We start from the raw sequence: 20,776 nt of genomic DNA, 5'->3' as shown, positions 1-20,776 counted from the left end.
AATGCATTATGCTTGTTGCCTGTAAACTTATCAGAACATAAGGTTTGTGCAAGCAAATAAAGATGGATGCTGAGTAAACAGGTCAGTTGGACTTGTTTTTCTCTGTCTGTTCCAGCCTTACCTTTTCTTGGCACATGCAACTCAGGAGAGCATAATTAACACGAGGTAGTTTGGCAGCAGCTTCAAGACAGGCAAAAGAAAGTGCCTCTTCACACAATTGGTCATTAACATGGCTTTGTTGAAGGGCCATGTTGGCTGGAACAGGACAGACTGCATAGACTCGTTACAAATGTTTCCTAAATTTATTACAAACTTAGGGACAGAAGCTTTTTACAGCATCTCTCTTGCCCTGAAGAAGGAGGGAGAGAAATTTTGAAATGTGCACCTGATTTGCCAGAAAACAATTGGCAGTATTCTCTTCTTTATTGGAAAGGGGATTAGACAAATGGATAGAGGATAGATCTCTTGATGCCTTGCCATGACATCTAAAGAATGATTTTGTACCTAGTTGGTGTGTTTCCCAAAAACATCTGCCTGGTCATGATTGGAACAGTGGAATTGAACTTGATGGACCTTAGGTCTGATCCTACAAGGACAAATGTTATGGGCCAAATATCATAAAATCAAATTCCACAGAGAACATTACAACGTTCTGTATTGAAACAAACAAATCAAACACAGAGATGAAGATGGGGAACATGTGGCTTGGCAGTAGTACATATAAAAGGGATCTTGGGATTGTAGTTGATCACAAGGTCATAGGTCAGCCATGTGATACAGCTGCACAAAGGGCTAATATTAGTAAGAATCCTAGTTTCCAAGCCATGGGAAGCAATTGTCCTGTTAGTTCGACTGGTGTTAAATAAGTCAGACCTCACATGAAGTAAAGCATCCAGTTCTGAGCCCCATGCTTTAGGAAGGATTTTGACAATTTGGAATGGGCTCAGAGAAGGGCTCTATTGGTCTGAGGCATGAAAAGCAAGTCTTGTGATTAAAGGATTTAAGGAACTGAGGATGCATAGCCTGGAGAAGAGAATACTGAGGGGTATTCTTCAAATACCTGAAGGGCTGTCATTTGGAAGGGCAAAAAAAAAAAAAAGCTATCTGCCACAGCTGCCACAAAGGCCAAAAGCAGATCTAAGGACCTTATATTGTAGGAGGGCAGATTTTGGTTGAACATTAGGAATAACTTACTGACGGAAAGAGCAGTTTGAAAATGGAACCAGTTTCCTAGAAGGATGGCCTGCTTTCCCTTGCTGGAGACCTCCAGGCAGAGACTTCTGGCCAGCCATGTGCTGAGGAATGATCCAGTTCTGGATTTCCTGTGTTGAATGAGATGGCTGACAAGCCCCCTTCCAACTCTGTGATTCTGTGTTCTTGTTCAAATACATGGTTGGAAGAAATGGTAAAGAACTAAAGGGTTTTATGAACAAAGTCTAGGATCCCTTCATACTCTTCTACTTTGCAAGAAACCAAACTCTTAAATGTCTCATATGAAGTTAGTATCAGTATGTTTTCTAGAAAGTTAGGTGCTAAATCTTTAGTTGGTGCAAACTGTGATGATGACAGTGGGCACAATTCAGCAGAACATTCCTGTTTGTTAGCCTCATCGAACGATTGCTCCTGCACGGTGCTTCCTCATCCCAGGGAATGTCTGTGATGTGCAACACGCAATGTTCAGAACTCCAGAGAATATCTCAGATCTGCAATGTATATTGGTCTGTTAATCTGTGTGTGTGTGTGCAACAAAGAGCGAGAGCAAGAGCTTCAGCTTGATGACTTTAATGTTGTTCTATAATCTAATGTTAGAATTTAAGAGGATTTTAACTTCCCTAGTAACACTGCTTTATCATGGAGAGATTAGCAAAGTGAGAGGGCAGAGGTCATTATCATGACTAAAAGTCATTCTTTGCTCTGCAAACAGCTAAGTATTTTGTGTATATTCCTCTCTCCTGTTGTACAGTGATATTGGCTGTGCCCTGATGACATTGACAGGTTGCCTTTTTTTTTAGAAGGCAACACAGATCTTGCCTTCTCAGGGGAACGTTGCTTTCTCGATTTCATTTTTCTAAGCCCAGCACAAGAAAAATGATTAAATTATCCTCAGGCAAAATTGTATGAAATTCCTTGTTCTTTGGAATGACTTTTTAAAAATGTAAAGCATTCCACTGAGGCTTGAAATAGCCTCCCGGAATAATGAAAGTGGGCGCGAAGAATAAGAAAATACAGAAAATGCTAATTGATGGAGCCTGCCTCAACAGAGTTAAAGCGCTTTTGCTAGATGTCACAGGAATGGTTCACACGTGCATCACATCCTTTTTGTACACTTGATTACTGAGTACTTGGGGCCAATTCACACATGCAAGTTCGTCACTTGATGACTGTAACATCAAGTGATGACTTGCATGCGCAAATGCGTCAAACACCTTAGCTAGAACTTACACTCTATTGAACACAACATTTTGTACAGTGTGTTCACACATTCAGCTGCTGGCCATCAAGTCTAGGATCACCAAAGTCAGACAGTGTTGCTAGTACTCGGATGCACATAGCATCTTCACACAAGTCATTGGGGGTGGAGCATGTATGTATAAAAGCTAGCACCACACCTTGCCATCGTATCTTTTTATCATCACAGCGCTCTCTCACTTGAGGTGACAGGACAGGTGCCACAGGGTGATAGCCAAGTCCCTGCCTGTGACGGGGGCTAGTCAGCCTAGTGCTTGATTTGGCTCCCCCAACTCCCAACCAAAAGCTCATAGAGCTCTCATTGCAGAGCCCTCTGGTGACAAGTATAGCCCTTTAGGCCTATACAATGGCAGAAATAGTGCCTTAGGCCAGAATGTGGAATATAAGTCCTGCCCACAAGGTCAGTTCCGCCCCATCTGTTGAGCACTGACCCTCCTGCTGGCCCTGTTGTTGTGAAGAGTACCATGCCAAACTCAGCACTGGAGCATTGCAGGACATTTATCTGACCAACCTTTTGGCTCCAATTGCTACTTTAAACAGTAATCAATAGGAAAAGACAAGAAGCACATGAGAGCAGGGATAACTACTTTTGATAACTGACTCACATATGGATCCTGCAACATTGCTAGGTTTATATGCAGAGATCCCAGAAAACTGACTGTGTATTACAGAACTGGAGCTATCAGGCATACCATCAAAGAACCGGAATTTTGCCCGCAACATTTTGAAGTCACACTTCATGTTGCAAAGCAGCAGAAAATGATTAAAATATCCTGAAAGTAACAGCTTTTCTTTTGAAACTCAAAATGCCTTTGCTTTAAATCCTTTCTCACTCGGTGGCTTCGTTTCTATCAAAAAATGAGCATGCTATATTTAATTAAAAATAGGAGATATGTTGGCAGAGCCCATATATAATTTTGTATGTAGAGAGCACTATTCTTGGCTGGAAAGATTTTTTTTTTTAAATTGGCAGACAGTTTCTTATGGAAATCAGTATTAATAGGCTTTTTGGAGAATGCCTACTGGATACAGGCCAAAGTACACATCTGTGTACATAAAAGTCTAACCGACAATGGTTTGCATCTGGCATGAACTGGTAGTAACTTCTGGTGATCCGTGTCCTATGCAAAATATTCCTTTTGGCAGCATAGCCAATGGTAGATTTAAAATGCAACAACAAATGTTCCCATTAGTCTGATTTGTAAATAAGTGCCATGAGACTTAAACAAACCAAAGCAAATTATTTCTGTTTTGGAGAGCAGTAATAACATAGCTCTGCTCCATACATAGGATATTTCCTTTTTAATGATATTGTGTGGTACCAGACTTCCATGAAGATAATGACAAACTGAAAATATTTTAGAGAGCTACAGAGAGATGCTAATGATAGATTCTTATGAGGACTTGCAGAAGAGTCATTTATTTAACCAACAAAGTGTAGAGAAGGAGAGGCAAGAAGAGTGTTGAACTATTTTAAAGTATGTGAGATAAAAGTTGGCTAGAGCTAGCCCTGCAAGCTTGTTTGCTGTCTCAAGTGCAGTGGAAGACGCTGTCCCATAGTTAGTGCTGAAGTCAGATTCAAGGGCCAGTTCTATTGCCATCAGTATGTGTGTGCATGTGCGTTTTGTCCTCTGCCTCAGGCAGCAGAATCTCTTGAGCGGCTCTTGAAGAAGGGCTAAGGCAAAACATGTGAATTAACTTGTTCTCGGGCTGCAAAGTAGCATCAGTGCTTAAAGGTAAAAGTAAAGGTACCCCTGACTGTAAGGTCCAGTCATGACCGACTCTGGGGTTGCACGCTCATCTTGCTCTATAAGCTGAAGGAGCCGGCATTTGTCTGCAGAAAGCTTCTGGGTCATGCGGCCAGCATGACTAAGCCACTTCTGGCAAACCAGAGCAGCACACGGAAACACTGTTTACCTTCCTGCCAGAGCAGTAGCCATTTATCTACTTGCACTTTAATGTGCTTTTGAACTGCTAGGTTGGCAGGAGCTGGGACCGAGCAACGGGAGCTCACCCCATCACGGGGATTTGAACCACCGACCTTCTGATTGGCAAGCCATAGGCTTAGTGGTTTAGACCACAGTGCCACCCACGTCCCTCTTGCATCAGTGCTTAGGGCACCATAAAAGGAAAGCATCCTTCCCAATCCCCACATTAGGTGAGATAACTGAAGGCTGTTCCCTTATTCTCCAGTTATTTACAGGACCTTGGTCTTCCACTGATGTGTAAATAAGATTCATTGTCAAACCAGCTTGAAGGGTGCTGCTATGGCTTTCATTTTTATAGAGGGTTGCCTGTCATTTCTTTTGTATCATAACCTATTTTTATATATAAATAAAACTCCTACTCACTTTATGTGTATGTTAACCCCACACACCAACAATAAGTGGTTTGTTGCTGGAATAATGCCAGACAGAAACTGAAAGGAAGTGACAAAAGAGTTTCAAGGTGCAGCCATGTTCCAACTCATAATATAAGAGGTTCTGAATTTAATTCCATAATGGCCCAATTACTACATTAATACAGATAATGCAGACATGCGGCACCCTTGAGGCTTCTTTGTTCTCTACCACCCTTCCCTCTACTCACAGACATAGTCTTCCCATCATCAGCACTGGCTCTACTATTAGACAGTGAGAGAGTAAATTTTGGTGGGAAATGGTGGCAGCCCCTAAGCTGCTTTCCTCTGTTAGATGGCAGAGTTTTGCAGGCAAATGACCTGTCCTGGACTCCTTAAACTAGCCTGCTGCCTAAGGCGCAGTGAAGGATGATATCCTATCACTGGCCTCTTGTACATGGAAGGTGAAGGCAGCAGCATCTTATTCTTTGCCTCAGGCAGCATCATGTATCAAACTGGTTCCACCCATCAGAATGACAAACACCATACTACATATTACAAGTCTGTAAGTTTTGTATGGGGAAACCTGGAACTGGCATGGCAGCCATGGTCTTTGTTGAAAGGAAACATGTGGCTGAGCTTAGAGATCGTGGCTACTACTGGGTCCAATTCACAAATTGACCTTCTGAATAGGCAGGAGATTCCCAGCCATTTTGTTGCTGGAAAAGGTTGCATACATGTAGCATAAAAGTCAGAAGTGTGATCATTGAACAAAGATATATTGTTTGCACTTTCAGTTTTGAAATTGCTGGCTATTGTAAAGAGAAGGCAAATGTCCAGTGTTTATCCTGAGATGCACCAAGGCAATAAAACAAAATCAAAATGTAAAACCTTAAAGCAGAAACAGCTTATATTAGTTTTAACTACTAACCACAACCATATTTGAATTTAATTTCATGGATTTTCTGAAGGGATAATGGAAGATAGATAGATAGATGATATAGATATAGATATAGATATAGATATAGATATAGATATAGATATAGATATAGATAGATAGATGCTACATTCCTTTGACATACCACATGCAGTGACTCATTACAGCATATTTTATTACACTTTTAAAAAGAAAAGAGCCCCGCTTTCTGTTTTTGCCACCGCTCCATTATGTGCTATGCAAAGTGAAGTGAAGCTGTATGAACATTGCTCTGTGTTTGAGGGAACATTCTCAGAAACATCAATATTTATGAGGCATCAAGTGCAATTTCGTTCAAATGAGCCTCTGTGTAATAGTAGGGTGACTGTTGAATTTGTTTCTAAGTTTATAAAGCACTCCGTTGCACTGGGGAGAAGGCATCCCTGCATTAATTAAATAAAAGCGAACTTTATTTTCTATATGTTAGGAATAAAGTGTATGAACCAGTAAATGATAAAGGAGCTTTTCATAACAGCTCCATAATCACACTCCCAAGGAGTGCCCATGGGAGGCAGCTGTGCTGATCCAGGCATATCTCCCCAAAGAGAAGCAGTAAATACTGTAGCATAATACTCAATTTATCAGGATCCGATGACAAGTCATAGCGTAAATGTGCTCTGATGGTGGGCATGTTGGAATTTGGAAACTTTTTTTTTTTCCCTGAAAGAAAACTCCATTGAACTCAGCACTGTTTCAATGTCTCTTGCCACCTTGAAGTCCCTGTCAGGATAAAGAGCGGGGTATAAATAAATATATAGTTATGATGATGATGTGTAGAATATATTGAACTTTAAACAAAAGAACTTCTGTCTGTTGCCCCAGACAGCATGGCCAATGGTCAGAGCTGATGGGAGCTGCAATCTAGGTGATACCAGGTTGATGAAGGCTGCTCCAGGAGAATAGGAATGACTCAAATTCAGTCCAGCAAGCTCAGTGCTGTCTATACTCGCTGGCATTGAGCTTTTCTGGGATTTCAGGCAGGGAGTCTCTCCCTGGAGATCAAACCTAAGACCCTCTGCAAGTAAGTGGTCTACCACCGAGCTATATCCCTTCCCCATGGGCTGCAACAGCAAGAAAAAGAGGCAGTCATCATCTAATGGCAGGTCTCACCTACCTGCAGTATAGTTGCCTATAGGAGACACAAATCTGAAAACTGTTCCAAGCAGATGGGAAGAAAACCTGTTGAGGCAAGTGAAGAGGGAGAGTTGTGGTTGCTATCCCAACAGCCCCCTGTCTTGGCTGCTGAACATGTTATCTTGCAAAGAAAAATACATTCATTCTAAAGGTGTTACCATTTCTCTTTTGATAGCCAGCGGGATGTTTGGTGCTTGACAACGTGCTATTTCTCTCTGTGTTGCATTTTAGTCCGTTAAATGGTTTAATTTTATTTAGACATTACTATTTTTCACTTATTTTTGTAAACTAAAGGGCTCTGTGTTACCTCCTTTCTGGCTAGGCTTTAAAATGCTTCTCAGCCTGGTTTTTCTGTTTCTATTCCACACAGAATAACCTTTACTTGTTTGTCCCCATGTGCTGCAGTTCCTTAGTACAGTGGTACCTCTTAATTAGTTCTGGAGGTCCGTTCTTAACCTGAAACTGTTCTTAACCTGAAGCAGCACTTTAGCTAATGGGGCCTCCCGCTGCTGCTGCGCCGCCGGAGCACCATTTTTGTTCTTATCCTGAAGCAAAGTTCTTAACCCGAGGTAATATTTCTGGGTTAGCGGAGTCTGTATCCTTAAGCATATGTAACCTGAAGCATATGAAACCTGAGGTACCACTGTACTAAGCTTCTCATTTCTGAAGTTCTTATGCAATCTCATGGCTAGAAAATCACCCACAATACATCAAACTGAACCCAAAGGGGTACTTCTGGAAGACCTGTTTATTGAGGATTCATTCTGATTTCTTTGCACCAAGCTCAGATGACATTATGTCAAAGCCAGTATTATCCCACACCTTCCAGTGCATTTCCCTATGACTTCCTTTATTGCAAAATAAAGAAACTAGGTTTTAGGGAACCAGGTCTGTTGCACAAGACCTTCCAATTCAACTAGAATTGTGCAACCTGAATTTGTCCGTATGTGATTGAATTCTAGCCAGATACAGAGACAGTCTGCAAGCACCCATAGATTCACTTGCACTTTCTTTTTCTCTGTTCTTTTTAGCTTACCCTAGCTGCGGCACCATTTGTTTGGAGGGCAATTATTACTTTTGTTGAAATATGCAGCATCTGGAAGGATCATCTTTTAGCAGAGCAAGCTTTTTATGTTAGGAAGTCAGATGTTATGAAATAAGCTGCAATAAGGAGGAAAATCCACAGATAAGTGGATTTGCAAATGATCCTGAATATTATTGCTCATCCAACATTGTTAATGCTGGGAGACCTTCATTATAAATGTGTGGATGTTTTGTCAAGCACTGAATTGGGCTGAGTGAATTTATGTTTCAGACAAGTGCTCATTCCTTAGAGATTGCTGAACTTTCTCCCATGTGTTTCACTGAGAAGGGATAGCCTAGCAAAGGGCTTTCCCCATGAGGAGAGCTGTCTCTCATCTGTTGAATAAATATCTGCCTAAGGAAAGATATCCATCTCACAGTGGAATATGCCTGGTTTTTTTTAGTTCAGTTTATCAGTGCAAACCTGTCTAAAGGATATTTTGCTTTTGACCTATGCTACAAAACCATGAGAAAAACTAAGTCGAGATATCTTCCAGGTTGGGTGGCAATTACTCATAAAGCATGTCAGAAAAATTCTTTTTTACCTTCAACAATATTTCATTTTGGGCCTTCTCGGTAGTGGCGCCCGGCCTGTAGAACGCCCTCCCACCAGATGTCAAAGAGGTAAACAACTACCTGACATTTAGAAAACATCTGAAGGCAGCCCTAGAATCATAGAATCATAGAATCATAGAGTTGGAAGAGACCACAAGGGCCATCGAGTCCAACCCCCTGCCAAGCAGGAAACACCATCAGAGCACTCCTGACATGTGGTTGTCAAGCCTCTGCTTAAAGACCTCCAAAGTAGGAGACTCCACCTGTTCAGAGAAGTTTTTAATGTGTGACATTTTGATGTATTTTTAATCTTTGTTGAAAGCAGCCCAGAGTGGCTGGGGAAACCTAGCCAGATGGGCGGAGTATAAATAAATTATTATTATTGTTGTTGTTGTAGTAGTAGTAGTAGTATTACAATCTCCCTCACAAATAAAACATATGTAACACAAATGGCACATCTATTACATGCAATAGAAATGTCTGACAGGTAAGAAAGGTCACTGTATATTCCACACTAATTCTTAATATTGAAAAATAGCTAGCCTTTGCCATGATGAGCTTATCTGCTGTTCCATAGATAAACTGAATTCTAAGACATGCAAACAGAGGAACATGGTATGTAGTTTTCCCCACCATTTAAGTGAATTATTATTTCTGTACAATAATCTGTAAACTCTCCTCCTCCCCACAGCATTTGGTTTGTGTAAATTTCCAATTATTTTACTGGATGTGCAGTGTAATCCTTTGCATATTTACTCAGAAGTACCGTAAATCTCACTGCATATAGTGGGGAATAGCCTCAAGTAAGTATGCATAAGTTTGCCAACCTGCCTGAGTAAGCCCCACTAAACATTATGGGTCTCACTTCCAAATAGCTGTTCTGAGACTGGCACTGACCTCAGGCACAGCATGACCTACTGCAAGGCCAAGATCTGAATGGATGTAGGGCAGGGCTCGGATATTGCTTCATCCTGAGCATCAGACTAGCAGCCTATCTTCTTCTTGTTGTTGTTGTTTAGTTGTTTAGTCGTGTCCGACTCTTCGTGACCCCATGGACCAGAGCACGCCAGGCACTCCTGTCTTCCACTGCCTCCCGCAGTTTGGTCAAACTCATGCTGGTAGCTTCCAGAACACTGTCCAACCATCTCGTCCTCTGTCGTCTCCTTCTCCTTGTGCCCTCAATCTTTCCCAACATCAGGGTCTTTTCCAGGGAGTCTTCTCTTCTCATGAGGTGGCCAAAGTATTGGAGCCTCAGCTTCAGGATCTGTCCTTCCAGTGAGCAGCCTATCTAGCAGCAGCATATGCATCCCTGCTGATCACCCCTCCCTCACTAGAGGGTGCCTTTCAGTTAAAGGGCCCTAACACGCCATCACTTTCCTACTGCAACAGAGCACAGAAGACTTGTGATGGGGTCCTCTGAGTCTGAGAACAGCAACACTGCATCCATAGGCTGGGGCACAGGCAACCCAATGGCTCATTGGGTTGATGTACTTCTAGGGCAGGGGTCTGCAACCCGCGGCTCCGGAGCCACATGTGGCTCTTTTACACCTTTGCCGCGGCTCCGGGGCAGATACTAGCGAGGGGAGGAGGCACATTGTGCGCCCCGACACTCCCCACTGTGGCGGGCGCTGTACTGGCTGTGACGTCGCATGGGGGCGGTGTGTGCGTTAGTCACGCACCGTCCCGACGTCACCTTCCCGCCCACCTGCCCGCTACATTGTAAGGGGCATGTACGCTGGTCACTGCATTGAAAGGGGGCATGTACGCTGGTCACTGTTTTGAAGGGGAGTGAAGAACACACACACACACAAAAAGGTAACTTGTTAATTTAACGTTTATTTCTATGAGGAGGAGTAATTCTGAGGGGTCAAACAAAGAAATAATAAAAAGTGACAAAAAAGTTATTTTTATAATGACGAGTTTTGCGGCTCCCAGTTTTTTTTCTTCGGAAACAGGTCCAAGTGGCTCTTTTTGTTTTAAAGGTTGCAGACCCCTGTTCTAGGGTTTCCCCCTTCTGTTTCAATGCCCTTGTCCTCCTCACTGAAGACCAGGAATCCAACTCTAGGGACATTACAGTAACCAAGCTTGATCCCCATTAATCCTCATTAATAAGACATTCCTGGAAGGCTTTGACTTTCTGATCACTGAAGTGTAACACTACATTTGTTTTTTCTAGCGATTTGTTAATCTGAACAGTTTGAAAGTCCCTGTCCTGGTATAACAAAGAATAATAATAAAAAAGGTGCAGCCCAGGTTTGGACTCAAATTTAAATTTGATTTCACTACTGCCCATCAACTCAGTGTGATACTAACAATTCTGTTTGTAATAGTGTGCCTCTTTCTTGATCAACTCTTAATAGAGGTTTCTTGACTGTAATGTGCGCGTGTTTTTAAAAGAGGTCAAGAAAATGCAAACGGCATTCATAGGATTGGTTTCCATCTAAATCTGCTCTAGCATGCAATTTGCAAGGAGAGGCGTATAGTTAATTTGCAACAGAAAAAAGAGATTTTTAATTCAGTTTGCCATATCATTTAAAATATATATGAGGGTACATTGGAAGCAGACAACTATTTTTTGGAGTTCAAAGGGACTTGTCTGTGAGAGAGCAGCTCTTAAGATAAGCAACATCTGGCATACTGACCTCGTTTCGCCATCAGAACTAATAGATGGATACAGGCTTTGATCTTTTTCATGTAACAATGGCTCATTTAAAAGAATCCCATTTTTGTTTATAATTCCATGCTTACTAAACGTAATTAAATCTCTTTTGCACTCCTTTAGGCTAACATTAACCTTATCGTGTCCCATGGACCTGAAGAACTTTCCAATGGATGTACAAACATGTACAATGCAGCTAGAGAGCTGTAAGTAATCAGATGCCGTGTGTGTGTGTGTGTGTGTGTGTGTGTGTGTGTCCATGTATGATTGCAGTGCTTGAAATGTCAGCATTTAATGTCACTTTTATGCTGCTACAACCTCATGTTCTCTTACACTATGCTGCTGGCGCGCCTTTTCTGCTGACACAGAACTCTGCAATGACTGCTGCTGCTTCCATCTAACCAGGTTTAAATTGTCCCTCTCACATTTTAATGATGCTTGTTAGATAGCCTAAGCACTAAGGGTATTTTCAGACCACAGAGCCCAATGCGCTAGCTCCTTACCTTGGGAGGTTTTCCCTTCCCCTCTCCCCAAATGGTGAGTGCTCCAAACTCTGCTGAGCCATTTGTCCTCACCTCTAGACACATTTGTTTGCTCTCTGTCCACATAGGTGCCTTTTCAGGGTGCAGTTATTTCCCGGTGTTAGTGCACATGCTATGCATACGCAAGGTCAACTTTGTTTGGGTGCCAAAGACATTTTGTTTTCTGAAGCAAAGGACAAGATGGAACACAGAAGCCTACTGCCATGGACTGGCTGGATTAGAGGAGTGGTGGGAGACACCAGGAACCCCCAAGGGAAGAAGGGGATGGGTGGTGGGATGACAACAAGTGGTCAGAGGGAGAAGAGGGAACAGACTGGGTGGAGGAGGTGTCAGAAGCTGAAGAGGTAACAGGGCTTAGTGAGCAGGAAGAGACTGTGGCAGAGAGCAGTCCAGAACCAGCAGCAGAAACAGAGGCTGGAGAGGAAGGGATGAGTGAAGCATTGGATGTGAGGGCGAGCTGGCTGTGACATTTTTCACCCCCTTGATCGTTAGGGTTGTTTCAGTTGATCTGGCTGGCTAGGCGGGTATCCCCTCCCTCCCTCCCTCCCTCCCTCCCTCCCTCCCTCCCTACTCAATGTGAGTCCCTCCCAAAACTGCATGCTCAGTGGAAGATGGTGGCCATCCCAGACTCCCCCCCCCCCATTCTCTGGGCTCTACATTTATTTATTTACTTACTTACTTACTTACTTATTTACTTATTTTTCCTTCCACTGGTGCAAAGCTGCCATTGTGTAAATAAATTACTCATAAGTTGTGGGCCCTCTGTATATATTTTGGAAAGCTGTTTGTTCGCCGTGCACTTGGACACCTCTTAAAATATTGTAACCAAATTTTGCATGGTGGCTCCTGAGATCAAGGGGCAGGATTTTGTCTATATTTGGATACAATTGGATGCCATTTGGAATCAATATGGTAGACTAACCTTTCAAAACGTCATTGATTTTAACCACTACACTGATTTTTTTGGTTTCTTAGAATTATAGAGCAACACAAGGTACAAGGCTGCTAGAATGATAGATTCCCTCAAACATGGTCTTATCATAGATATCTTTGTGTGTTTCCCTTATTTATCCTGCAGGTGTACAGTCATCGTTATCATGTCACTTTGTGAGAAAGGTAGTGATTATAGTGCTGTTTAAGAGTTAATTTAGTGTATCTGCCATTGATGTTTTCCCACTGAAAACCAAGAGTGCTTTTACTGCCATAATTTGTCTCTCTTGCCTTTAGACTGTGCTACTCCGATATTATCTAATCAAAGATAATTTGTTTATTTTAGTTGGCTACACTATGAATGACCTGATATTTGAGTGGATGAGTGATGGTCCAGTGCAGGTAGCAGAAGGCTTAACTCTGCCACAGTTTATTTTGAAAGAAGAAAAAGAACTTGGCTATTGCACAAAACATTACAATACTGGTGAGCATTTGCTTACTGTTCTAACAGTTAACTTCTGCAGATGATAGGAAATGGGGTGAGAGGGGTAAAATATAACCTGGGTGTGGCAGGGCGAGAAATGCATTTTATACAGCCTTCCCCAAGTTGGTGTCCCCCAGGTTTTGGACTATGACTCCCATCAGCCCCAGGCAGCATGGCCAATGGCCAGCGACAATTGCCAGATGGCCAGAGACAATGGCCAGCATGGCCAATGGCCAGAGACAATTAGAGTTGTAGTCCAAGACATCTGAAGAACATACAAGGATCTTCTTCCAACAATATATGTATGCATTTCTCTATGAAATCCGGTTCTTTACTATTTCATTATGTGAACTACATTGCACCCCAAAGGGTCAGAAAACAAAGAGGTTGTTTTTAAATTTGAACCAGGAAATACATTTTAAGGGGAAATGCCACTCAATTGCAATGCCTGGAAAGTTCGTTTTAAAAAGTAGTTCTTGGTCAAATTAATCCCATCCAAATAGGAGCTTGTTCCTCTTATACAAAATGAACTAGCTCAGTTCAAGTTCATCCCTGACAACATTATCAGCATTCAGACTGTTTGCAAGCTTCTGTGCTCAAAAGTAAATAAGAGGCAGCACACAAGTATTAAATTGCCTGACAGACAGAATAATAATAATAATAATATAATAATTTATTATTTATACCCCGCCCATCTAGCTGGGCCTCCCCAGCCACTCTGGGTGGCTTCCAAAAGAATATTAAAATACTATAATACATCAAACATTAAAAGCTTCCCGAAACAGGGCTGCCTTCAGATGTCTTCTAAAAGCCTGGTAGTTGTTGTTCTCTTTGACATCTGGTGGGAGGGTGTTCCACAGGGAAGGCGCCACTACCGAGAAGGCCCTCTGTAACTTGGCTTCTCGCAGTGAGGGAACCGCCAGAAGGCCCTCGGTGCTGGACCTCAACGTCCGGGCATAATGATGGGGGTGGAGACGCTCCTTCAGGTATACTGGACCAAGGCCGTTTAGGGCTTTAAAGGTCAGCACCAACACTTTGAATTGTGCTCGGAAACGTACTGGGAGCCAATGTAGATCTTTCAGGACTGGTGTTATATGGCCTCAGCGGCCGCTCCCAGTCGCCAGTCTAGCTGCCACGTTCTGGATTAGTTGTAGTTTCCGGGTCACCTTCAAAGGTAGCCCCACGTAGGGCGCATTGCAGTAATCCAAGCGGGAGATAACCAGAGCATGCACCACTCTGGTGAGGCAGTCCGCAGGCAGATAGGGTCTCAGACTGCGTACCAGAATGTCAACAGGTGGAAGCTTTTACCAAAATTGTATTTCCATACTCAAAAAAAGTTTACTCTGTTTAATTTGTGCCAGTCACACGGCACAAGCCATCGTGTGCTTTGTTCCAGTACCTCTACTTCTATCTGAATGCTGTTCCGGTTGGAGGAAAGCAAATTTCTTCAGTTGAGAAGATAATTGAATTACCTCACATTCCTTCCTTCTGGTTGTTTTACCACAGTGATTAAGTGACTAAGCACCATTAACTACAACAGTGCCTCCGTATCTGCCTAATAAGCCTTAGAAAGATGCCGTCACATTTTGCTTTCTAAGTTTCATTATAAATGTTCAGTTCACATATCTCTTTTTTAAAATAAAAAATAAAAAGCTAAGAAGCCAGGTCTCCTGCTGGGGTTGGGATAGGGAACAGACAAGAAGAAGAACTAGAACTCATTCAAAGTTCTACTCTAAAATTAATTTTTAATTCAGTTTTTGTACACCCTGCAGTTGGGGAAACTACTTTCAGGTGTACTTCATAAATTTTTGGACTAGTTTGGTGAACTAGTTCACTCCAAGCATTGCTGAATTTGGAATGCAGCCAAGTATTATGTTCCAAGTTGGGTTACTAATTACAAACATCGGTGACTTCGATAGTTTCCATTGTCAAATATATAATCCACTGTCCAGTTTTTTAATGGAGCTTGTTTATTCGATACAGCAACTCCCATTGCTGAAAACATCAGGCCAAATGCCCCAATTCAAGTATTTCATATCTGATTGTTCAGGAATAAAAAATTGTTTGCAATTTGAAAACATGAATAAAACTACAAAAGCCCTCATTATACATTAATAAAACTATATATAGACTATCCAGCAAAAACAATGTGTTTCCCCGCCCCCATGGAAAAAATGTGTTACAGTAAATTGCGTCAAGTGATATAAAATGTCAAGTGAGCACCTTGAGGTCAGCTCCACCAACATAGGATGCCAGCCACAAGAATTTGTGCAGGATTTTGAAGTCCTTGGTGAAGGAAGGAAGGAAGGAAGGAAGGAAGGAAGGAAGGAAGGAAGGAAGGAAGGAAGGAATAATATTAGACCTTTCAAAACTCCCTGTGCCTAAGGCAGTTAATTTATGCTCATAATAAAAGAAGATTAAAATGTACAAAAATGATTTATAAAAGCAATTTCATGTTCTAGGAAAATTTACATGCATTGAAGTAAAGTTTCATTTGGAGCGTCAGATGGGATATTATTTAATCCAGATGTACATTCCTAGCCTGCTGATCGTCATTTTGTCCTGGGTTTCTTTTTGGATCAACATGGATGCTGCTCCAGCCAGAGTTGCCTTGGGCATCACTACAGTCCTGACAATGACCACTCAGAGTTCAGGCTCCAGAGCTTCTCTTCCAAAAGTAAGAATTCTCCGCTTAACCCATTCGCTAATGGAAAGCAGTGAATGCTATCTTCGCTATCATCTTTTGTGTCGTGCTCCTTAATTTTTCTCATGCATTTTAATTGCCAGATGGCCTATTTCTCCATATGCTCTGCCCTGGTGAGATCTTTGAATTTGGTCCGTTTTACTCTGAGAGGGGGCTTCTGTGTGTGCAAGAGAGTTAAAATATATAATGCAACGTATGGAAGGAGCAGGATAAGGTCATGATTCCTCTTGGGAAGCCATATGCTGGGGTTAACAGGAACGCTGGTCCAACACGAGGAGACAGAATCATTGGGATTGCATGGGCAGATTTGGGCCAATGAAAGTGTTCAATGGTTGCACCCACACAATGCAAAAGTGAGTTCTCTGATTGCGTTCTTGTCCTCTGTTTACTAATTTATATTTCCTGAAACCTTCCTTACAACTCTACGTATATTGGGCTGATTATGCTTTTTAAAATGTTTCCATTGGATTCTGAAGCATGTTTAAATGGAAGGAAACATGACTGATTTGAATGTGACTTATGCTGTTACGAACACGTTTAGGATCATGGTGCGCTTATATTTAGGAAAACCTCCTCCTTTGAGTAAAGGGAGTTTTGTTGCTGCTCCCTTGTCCTTCCAGCTACAAAAACAAACATGAACTGGGTTTTCCATCAATTGAACATGCAGAGCCCATGAACAAGCAGCTTATATGTATGCAGGCTCTGTTCACACCTTCAGCTGAGCATGACAGGGTTGCTACTTCCCACATAAAAGCAGTCGAATGATTCCACACAGCTTGGTCATCTTTCAAGGCCATGATCTGCAATGACTCACATTTAATTATATTTGAAGATGGTGTAGTCTGTTGAAATGGGATATTTTGCTGAAACTTTGAAAATTGCACAGATTTTGTTGATGTTGCTCTTCTGGTGGTAAAAATGAAACACCACTGAAAAATCTGGTGATTCATCACTGTTGGCTCAACTGAGTGGCTTGCTTTGCAGAAGACGTGGTTTTACATGTGAATTGTAAGGAATGAAATGTTCCATGGCAAATACTTCTATATTTTCTTCACAAATGTATGTGACATTTTATATCTGGAAAACAATTTAGAAAACATGAAACTGCTTTATTCCTGGTGAGACTATTGGTTCTTCTAGCCTTGTATTTTTCAGTCAGCCTGGCAATAGCTTCCAAGCAACCATTTCCCCAATCCTTTTAGGCGGAGAGACTATTTAAAACTGGAGACCCTTTTAAGTGAACAGGGAACCTCCTGCATGTGCTCTGACATTCAGCTATGACTCCTCCTCAATTGAGATGAGTGTTGGCAGATAGCTACCTAATTTTATCCTCCATCTGAATGTGGCTCTTTTAGTTCGGCCAAGGTTTAATTGGCATTATCCTTTGGTTTAATGTTAAGCATTCTTTGCTTACAATTCCCCATGGCTCTGGCCTTACTACCAGGCAGAGTCCCCATCTACACTATACCAGTTTAAACAGCTAAGTTGTCCCCCATAGAATACTGGGAACTGCCGTTTGTTAAGGTTGCTGAGTGTTGTTTGTTACATTTCCCAGGGAAATGTATGGAGCAGATAGGACCAGAATTAGGCAGCCTCCTGAAATGACTGGGGCGTGGAGCTGCAGCTCCTAAGTATTTACTCCTAAGCTGGCCTCTTGTCTCCAGATGGAAGACACTGTCAAATCACCAGTGTTGAACTTAGAGTCTCCTGGCAGTCCAGTTGGATTCTCTATGTTGAATGAGACGGTACCATATTGTCCTTTGCCACGGGCAGAAAAGTGTCTTGGCCTGGCTTTATGATGGATTGCTTGTAGATGCCTTCTGGTGAGTAAAGGAATATTATGTTAAAGCTGGATGCAATTGAAGAAGGGCCCACAAGGAGGGAGAATGTAATTGTTTAAATATGGGATTAGTTCTGATTTGATGCTTGTAAGGATCTGACTCATAATTGTTTCCCAGAGTCAATGCCGCAGTACTCGGGTTAGGCCCCATTCAATTCAATAGCAGCCCCACTTTGTGAAGCAAGGGATTGGACACAATGGTGTATTGAGGGTGGACCTCAAACCAGATAGTGGACCTTCTTTACTGATTATATGATGGATTTAATAGACCTACAACTAGACGCTATGATTTGCTTTACTTAATATGATTGCTAGCAGAATTACCTTTGACTGACAGCAGTGTGAAAAGTTTGAAGGTGCTGTTTTGAGACATTTTCCTGTTATATGAGCTAGTGAAGACAAATAAATAAATACGGTAATTCTAGGGAAAAAGAAGAATGATTTTTAAAAGAATAGTTTGTAACGGTGGAGGGGACATTCTAATTACATGAAAAGGATTATCGAAACCTCTAAATCTGGACTTGTTGAGTTGAAGAACATTAAACCGTATCTTTGGGGGCCTGCCATGATTATTTATTTCACAGCTACTGCTCTTCTTCATGTCAGATTCCCTGATGCTAATGCTGTTCTATTCTGAAGACATCGAGATTGCTTCTCTGAAGATGGATTGCTGTATGCAGTCAAACATGGCTCTCTATAATACACTTCCAAAACATTTTACCTACACCTTTAGTTCCCTGAGATGTGCAATTCTGTAACTGAGTTGGGCAGCCAAACTACAACCAGTTTGCAAATGTTCACAGATAGTCAATGTCCTATTCTTAGTAGAAACATAGGAGGTCAGCTCATTGGTCCCTCTAGCTCTGCACAGTCCACTCTCCCTGGCAGCTGCTCTCCAGGATTTACACTCCCAGTCCTACTTGGAGAATGTTGCAGATAACCCGGGATCTGATGCATGCAAAACTACAGCCCTTCTATTATTTTGTATTAAAGTTTTGTTTTTACTGTGCTAAGTTTAATACAACAAGGATTGCACAGGTGTAATACAACTAGCATTGGCTTCAGTGGGAGAAGAATAAATTCCTCCTGTCCCAGCCAGGGCTTAGAAAGTAGTGGGTCATCTACCATTCCCACACCCCGCTTAAGATTGCTTTGTTAGTTTGTAACCTTAAAGATCTTACATAATATACAAAGATTTTGAGATTTTTAGATCTATATGTTTCCATCTATATAATTAAACACGAGATGCCAAGGCTTTGTGTCTGGTTTCCATGGAAATGCACCGACAGCAACAGGTGTGTTGCATAATTATAGGCATTGGTTTTTAGCCTGAGAAAACACTAATCCACAAAATGCCGCAAAATATACTCTACAGCATGTGTAACCATCTTTCTGTGCATGTTCAACTCCTTGGGGAGAGTGTTGAAACATCCAATATTGGGACTTCTCGAAAAAGCCCCTAAGAATTTGTTGTAAAGCCGGATGTTTAAAAGCAACAATAGAATTAGTATCTCAAAAAATGGTAGTGCAAACTCCTTTTCCCATTCATGCATGAATGTGGCTGGTTTGCTTTTTTCTGGGCCCGAAACAGGCTTTACCTCTCAGTGGCCTAGTTTGCATGCGATGATGAATGCCACACTGAATGATTTACCATGAACACACAGATACTGCCCACTAATATGTGAGATGAACAAACCACAATTCCTGGCTTATCATAACACCCGAACCAGAGACCATAGTTTATGCAAATCACAATCAGTAAGCCAAGAACAAGCCTTAGCTATATTGAGATAACATCCAACCAGGTATTGTGGTTTGTTTCTCCCACACATAGTAAAGAGGGAGCAAAGTGGATGAGACTGGCACATTCATGGAAATCCATTCACTATGGTTTGCCGTGGTGTGTCAACCTCACCCCAAGCAAATCAGAACAAATGCTCAGTAAAGATCAGGAATCATCTAACCTTTGTGTAAGCTTTGTGCAAGCAAATTAGGGTGAATGCCGAATTTTTTTAAAAAAAATGGTCTGGAGGTGCCCTGAATCACTTCCAAGCTCTTGACAGATTGCCCCTTATGACTGCTGGGCAGGGATCAAGGAGAATTTTGGTGCAGTTCACATTTAAAGGCGAGTCTACCAGATTTGCACTTTCGGAAGCAATACAAAATTTCTAAATTTGCAGTGCCCTGAATTTTGCAATGCGCCTCTCCAACCAAGTGATGTGTACAACAATTCATATGCTAGGGCAAAGTGCTAAAAAATATGAATACATTAGTGGAAATAACATGCAAAAATGTGTTGTGTTAGGGAGAAATGCTTTGCAAAAATTGCATAGAATATATATATATATATATATATATATATATATATATATATATATATGCTTTCGTAGATTTTCACGGGTACAGGAATGCAGGTTTTGGTGTCTTCGGGTGTCTTCCCGTGTAAGAGTCGGGGTGTCTGGGTGACGTTTCGACGAGGTCTCACTCGTCATCTTCAGGCTGGTGCTTTCGGCTTCTTGTTACTGGAACAGAGCAGAATCTGGTGTTTGAGTTCCTATAAATACTGTTGAGGGGTGTGGTGTATAGCCTCCAACGTTCTGGGCAGAGAGGAAGTTCCTAGATTAGTGTGCCTTTTCTTCTTTTGTTCCTTAATTACTTGAGGGATATCTTGGGTGATTTCATGAGTGATATTCTGAATACCACTGGGTGGGTCATTAAGTGTAGATTAGTTGCTAAAGCTTTCGTGTCTTGACCTCTTGAGCTTGTGAAGAGTTTTTCTGAGAAGATGGCTGTGCTGCATTTAGTTGTGCTCTGGCTTGGCTTCGTGTATAGGGGCGAGCTGTGGTTTTGTGCCTTGTGCCAGCCAGATCTGTGTAGGGATTGCAGGGGGGTGCAGCATCCGGAGGTGCCACTATAGTTTGGCTACTGGATGGAGTCTGTAATATGTCTGTGGAGAGGGTCTGGGTTTGGGTCTGGTGTGGTTGATTGGTGACGGCGTTCTGTGTGCCTCTGGTTCTGGTGTCGGTTTTTGTGGGGAGGGCTAATTTCCAGATGTCTGGCAG

At 42.0% G+C, this 20,776-nt stretch overlaps 1 protein-coding gene across 13 annotated transcripts in view; it reads left to right on the top strand.

Annotated features, from left to right (window-relative positions):
* GLRA2 (glycine receptor alpha 2) overlaps nt 1-20,776 on the top strand; it is a 123,211-nt gene that overhangs the window by 42,432 nt on the left and 60,003 nt on the right. For 12 of the 13 annotated variants that reach the window (XM_082221066.1, XM_082221062.1, XM_082221061.1 and 9 more), the window contains 3 exons: nt 11,338-11,420; nt 13,033-13,170; nt 15,633-15,847. In XM_082221066.1, coding sequence (XP_082077192.1) covers nt 11,338-11,420; nt 13,033-13,170; nt 15,633-15,847 — 436 coding nt within the window. The remainder of the gene's footprint in view (nt 1-11,337; nt 11,421-13,032; nt 13,171-15,632; nt 15,848-20,776) is intronic. The other variant, XM_082221070.1, reaches the window with a different exon arrangement.

The sequence above is a fragment of the Podarcis vaucheri genome (genome assembly GCF_965113315.1).
Source record: "Podarcis vaucheri genome assembly, chromosome: 4".
Classification (NCBI taxonomy): domain Eukaryota; kingdom Metazoa; phylum Chordata; class Lepidosauria; order Squamata; family Lacertidae; genus Podarcis; species Podarcis vaucheri.
The sequence above is the reverse complement of the archived record's forward strand: the minus strand, read 5'-3'. Positions and strand labels throughout refer to the sequence as shown.